Source organism: Argentina anserina, chromosome 6 (genome assembly GCF_933775445.1).
Source record: "Argentina anserina chromosome 6, drPotAnse1.1, whole genome shotgun sequence".
Taxonomy (NCBI): Eukaryota; Viridiplantae; Streptophyta; class Magnoliopsida; order Rosales; family Rosaceae; genus Argentina; species Argentina anserina.
In genome coordinates this window covers 16,510,438-16,516,552 of record NC_065877.1, presented here as the reverse complement: position 1 = coordinate 16,516,552, position 6,115 = coordinate 16,510,438, and the positions used below count along the sequence as shown (strand labels likewise).

Here is a 6,115-nt window from a genome sequence, read left to right as displayed (position 1 = left end):
TCGATCTCTTTCGTCTTCTTCTTCATCTGAGCAGTGTGTAGGAAGTTGTGGTGTCACTCCGGCGAGAAGAAATGGTGTCACCGGCGTCAGATTGAGGAGAAACGGCAGAAATCCGGACGGAAAAACTGTCCAGACGTCCGCAGCCAAGAAGTGTTGTATATATATATATATATAGAAGAATTTTTAGGTGCGAACGTCCGTACCTTACGTAAGGTATGGATTCGCCGATTCTTGTCATGGCAAGCCACAACAGCGAGGCAGACCAGCACAGTCACACTCCCCACCTCCCGGCAATCCCGTTTGTGCCGGTCGGAGCTCTATCGACGACACAGGGAGGCTGGAATCGTGAAATCGCCGGAATCTGCCTAGAAACTTGAGTTTTGCAGATTCCGTCCACCATAGGTCGCCAATAGAGCTCCGGCCGGCCCATACGGGATTGTCGGGAGGTGGGTAGTGTGGTTGTGCTGGTCCGCCGCGCCGTTTCGGTATACCGTCGCCGGAATCGGCGAATCTGCACGATACGGTCGTCCGCACCTGAAACGGCCTATATATATATGTTTTACTGTGTGTTAATGAAAGTGCTTGAAATAAAAAGTGCATATCACTTTGAGGTTCAAACCTTGTTCTTCTCCGTCGGCTAAAAAATTTGGATCATCAGGTTTGATTATGAAATTGGGTCAGCTTTATTCTTCATGGTTTTTGAATTTTATTCTTCATCAGGTTATCGGATTGTGATCTTATCAGTTCGTGATTGTGGTATGTTCTAGAAAATAGAAAGGAGGGAGAAGAGGAGCGTTCAATCTTCTGGTTCATTTACTGGGTTTTGATTTTATCAAATCATTTTCATTAAATCAATTTTGTTCAAATTTGGGTTTCATCAATGGTTTGTTTAGTGGGTTTTCATTTTAACAAATTAGATTCATCAATTTAATTCCATCAAGTCAATTTCATTCAATCGTGAGTTTCATCAAATCAATTTGGTTATATAATTTTGATTCTAACAGTGGGGAAATATAAATAAGAGGAGAAGAATATAAGAGGCTTAAAGAGCACAGACGAGAGAAACGTTGCGCGTGGGCTTTTATGCAAATGGAGACTGGTTTACACGCGCGGTTACTTTCTATTGGTGCCCATACTCTAGCAGAACACGAAATACACTCCATACAATAAATATGAAACTTAAAACAAGTCCTATTCAAGATGATCAAATAGAAGAACAATATAAAAATTTACGCGTACCGCAATTCTAAATTAGCCCCTGAATATAGATGGAAGTTAGACCATAAATTGCCTTCGTTATCTTGGTGCCGAATCAGACCGAACTATGAAAAATTTCATGTGAAAACTCTCATCTACGTGCTTAAAGTTCATTTTCGAAACCATTTTTTAAGTCAATCACTATTATAATATTTTAATGGGCTTTCGGCTGTCCTCACACCATATTTATTAATAAAACCGTAGAATATAAAAGATGGATATTTAGTCTAAATCCCATATTGTAAGAACATTCCAAAATAATATCAGACGTTATTACACATAACTTATGCATTATAGCAAGCACTTTTTAGCAAGGTGTGCACCATTAGCATAACTATTTGCTCTACAAATTTGACGACATACCGTTGTCCATGCAGAGCCATAAATTACCATGTCTATCAGCTTTCCTACTATGTTAACATTATTTTAATTTATAACACATGCTGCTCTCTATACTGAAGAAATGATTCTGTGTGCTAGGATGGCAATGATAATCCAAGTTTCATCAATATAACAAACACCCCAATGTGTACAAGCAACTTCAGTTACAAAATGAAATCGTAAGATCGGTTACATTACAAAATCCAATTTTGTTTGTTCCTTACCCCAACTAAGTTACCGCGTACGAATTAAAAATAGAAAAGCAAAAACCTTAGACCGTAATCAAACCCGGACGCGGAGCTAGCATGTATATAAATCAACGCCTACAAGCACAAGACCACATCAATCAAATTCCCAATTTCACTATATTTCTCACTCTCAAAACTAAAAGAGGCCATGTCCGGATACCCTCACCCACCGCCTAACTACGGCTACGGCAGCGCTCCTCCACCTGGTAAACCCTACGCCACCGCCCCACCGGCCTACGGCGCACCTCCTCCCGCCCAGCACCAGCCCTCCCCCTACGGAGCTCCTTCCGCTCCCTACGCCTCTCCTCCTCCCCCCTCCGGCGGTGCCAGCTCCGGCTACGCCGCCCCCTACGCCGCTCCCCCACACGGCAGCGGCGGCGGATACCCCGGCCAGGCCCCACCACACGGCGGCGGCGGAGGAGGAGGTTATCCGGCTCCGGGATACGGAAGCCCCTTCGCGGCTCTGGTGCCGTCATCGTTCCCGCCGGGCACGGACCCGAACGTGGTGGCGTGCTTTCAGATTGCCGATCAGGACGGGAGCGGGTTCATCGACGACAAGGAGCTGCAGAAGGCGCTGTCGTCGTATAACCAGAGCTTCAGCATGAGGACTGTTCATCTTCTCATGTATCTCTTCACCCAATCCAACTCCAGAAAGATCGGTAATTCTATTCCTCTCTTTCTCGTCGGAATTCGTCTTCGAGTTAGGGTTTCTCGACCGCCTCTCAATACGGCGGCGTTTTGGTATCGATGCTCATCAGTGTGTGATCTGTTGGATGACGCTGAATGTGAAATGTCGGTGATGCCCCCATTAGCCCCTAGTACGACATGTCGACATTTCACGTGTCCGCGTCACCCAACCGCGTTGTTTTATAGATTACTTGGCCCACGATATTTACGTGGGAATTATTTCGTTTCTGCTTTTAGATAGTTTGACTATGTTGACCAGTAAATATCAATGACTATCTCCAGTAACTATTTTTGATATCTTGTTTTTGGGGTGAATTCTGAATGCAGGGCCTAAGGAGTTCACTGCGGTGTTTTACAGTCTTCAGAACTGGAGGGTAATCTCCGTGATTCTTTGTATATTCAGGAGACATTCTCGACTTTCTGTTGTGTTGTGTCTTGGTTTAGTTGGTAATTTGGGATTTGGATTGCTTATTGTTGTGTTATTTGGGTGAATTAGGGAATATTTGAGAAGTTTGACAGAGATAGGAGTGGGAAGATTGACTCGAATGAGTTGAGGGATGCATTGGGGAGTCTAGGGTTTTCTGTATCGCCTGCTGTTTTGGATTTGCTGGTGTCCAAGTTTGATAAGACTGGAGGTCACATGAAGGCCATTGAATATGACAATTTCATCGAGTATGTTGTCTCCTCTTTTCTTGACTTCTTTTATTTCCTTATTCTTTTTTCTTGTGGCATCATTTCATGTTATCTAACCGCTCGATCACTGAATCTGAAATCCTTGCTTTTTTTATTTTGGTCAAATGCAGGTGTTGTCTTACTGTCAAGGTGAGCTTACCCTTGCTTAAATCTTACTTCTTTATTCTGTATATTCACTTATACTACTAATACTGTGATTGTGGGAGTAATATTGTTTCGGGATGGCACTATGGTTGATGTGTTGAACTTTTTACCTTTAGCATAGCCAATTTGAAAAAGAAAAATCCTGTATTTCTTTCCACATTGTACATCACCTTAACCTTTGCGATATTAATGACCCTAAGTACAGACTTTCTTTATACACTAGTTTAACTCTAGTCAACAGGACAGAAGAAATTAAAGAATGTAGTAAAGATAAAAATTCAAGTTTATAACTTTATATATAATGGATATTCATTTTCCCAATTTTATTTGCGTCTTGCAGGGATTAACTGAGAAGTTTAAGGAGAAGGACAAAGCATATACTGGTCATGCGACTTTCAGTTATGAGGAATTTATGTTAATTGTTTTGCCTTTCCTCATCGCCTAGAGTGTGTTAATGAAGAAGGAGTTTAATGCATTCTCTATTTCAGAGTCTAATCACTCTAATGTAATATTTGTGCTTGTTTACTAGTGAACTTTAGTGGTACATCTGTATTTGCGGTTCTGCTTTAGTATAATAATGTAACAAGCTTTGGTGTAGTTATGCGCCTTTCCTTATAATTGTGCAATATTGTTTTGTTAAAGTCAAAAGGGTTACGGTTTAGGATGAGGATGTCTGAAATGTGGTGTTTCACTATACAACAAGATAAATGAATATTTCTTGCTATTGGAATAGAGACTTGCATCACTTTCCTGTCAGGTATTTTCTCTGAATCAAATGGTTATCTTTGAAGGCTATAGAGGTGCTATTTGATTACAAGATCGTGGAGTGCATACTTTGCATATTGAATAGCTTACTGCACATCTCTTTAACATCATCAGTAAGTCCTTCATTTTGCTATCCAACCACGATCCTTTTTATTCACCTCTAGAAACCCCCATGACAATCACTTTGCACAATGACATCTTTTGTGTGTATGAAAGTATAATTATCTACTAGGATGGCTATAATTAACACTGTTTAGGTGAGGCAGTGTACTCCAGATGAGCTTGACTTGACAAGTTCTTCTACTGAGTCGCGTACTCAGTTCAGTACCCTTGCAGGTTGCAGGAATGTGGTGAGAATAGAGCATGCACCGAATCAGGAATCTACATGTACTCGTTTTCCCTGATCTATTCGAGATCAAGAACAAGTTCCATCGATCACAGTTATTTTCCCTCTAGTACTATATAATGGTTGAGGGATAGGAAGCCACTTATCATTCCATATGTGTGACACTTTTACCAGTATCTCCTTTCCATTCTATACGCTTTTTTTTTGTTACACATTCTATACGTACTTTAAGAACTGCTGTTTCTTGCATGCATGGTGCTTTCCCAGAAAAAAAAAAGGGGACTGGGTTTGTATAATTGAGTTTCCATTCCATATGTATAAATATGTGTCTCCAACTTGAACAATTAGCGATTGAAGTACCAATTGATGAGCTTCTTAATTGGTAACTCTCTATTTGAAATACTCAAAACTCAAACTTTGCAGTCGTTGTGTTTCCAGCATGTCCTCTACGTAGCCCAGGAACTTCACGGATAGCAGGATTAGCAGCTCAATCTTTTTCATTTTATCGAAAAGAAAGCTTTCCTAAAAGCCCTTAAGAATAATAGAATTAGATAGTTAGAACAACAGTTTCTCAGGTCTGGTAGATTTAGGGCTAATCCAGATTCCTACAGGGCCGGCCTAAGGGCAAGACAAACAAGGCACAAGACTTAGGCCACAATTAATTGGAAGACCTCTTCTCTTTACATCTCATATATATACATTTAAAAAAAATTAGGACACAAAATAAAAGAATCATAAATAGACGAAAACAAGAAGTCATCTTTTATCTATAATCTTTTAGTTTCTCAATCTAGGATTAGAAAGAAAAAACCCCAATAGTTTCCTCAATCGTTCAGTAATTTGGGAATGAAACGTTGCTCTAAGCTCTTAATCTAAATAACAACATCTCAGTTCTAAATTCATATTCGTACAAGTTATTGATGCCTTGAGTTTCAAATTTTGATGGCTATTGTATTGTTCTCATAGAATTGTTTTAACATGTATTTGATATAAGCTTCTTACAAGTTATTAATGTTATTACGTAGTATAGTTTATTAATCTTTTATGTAACATTTAATACATATTGCTTTCCAAGAAATGTAAAATAAAAAAATCATTTTTATTTTTATTTTTTTAGTAGCCTATCTTTAATTTTGCCTTATGCCTCATTTGGTCATGGGACGTCCTGGATTCCTATATAAGCCTCCGCCGGACCAACAACCGATTAAAGACCAGTCCATCTCTAGTCGGTAACAAGTTGTTGGAATCTCTCGACACGAACACGTGAAGGCTGAAGCTTGCCAGGACTTCTGCTTTCCCTTAATATCTTCCACAGAGAATGAATTACAAACTGAGTAGAAGTGAAGACATGAACCAAGGCTAGTTCTCTCGCAATCCATTATGCAGAATTTATATAAGAATGAGGATTAGGAAGCTAGTTATCATTCCATATATATGTACGTGAACATTATCGTATTTTCCATTGCATGCGCGCTTTGAGCTAGGATCGCTCTTCCTTGCTTGATGCTTCTCCCAGAAAAGGATGGATACTCTACCAATTTCATCTCCCAAAATGAGCAATTAGAGTGATCAAGGTTTAGAAACAATACGCTAG

At 40.0% G+C, this 6,115-nt stretch overlaps 1 protein-coding gene across 1 annotated transcript; it reads left to right on the top strand.

Moving 5' to 3' along the window:
- The first annotated feature begins 1,964 nt into the window (after positions 1–1,964).
- Positions 1,965–4,074, top strand: LOC126797510 (calcium-binding protein CBP-like). The gene is made up of 5 exons (XM_050524139.1): positions 1,965–2,545; positions 2,901–2,947; positions 3,070–3,245; positions 3,377–3,395; positions 3,751–4,074. Exons 1-5 carry the CDS (start codon positions 2,035–2,037, stop codon positions 3,853–3,855), a joined length of 858 nt encoding a protein of 285 aa, XP_050380096.1. The 5' UTR covers positions 1,965–2,034; the 3' UTR covers positions 3,856–4,074.
- The last annotated feature ends 2,041 nt before the right edge of the window (positions 4,075–6,115 follow it).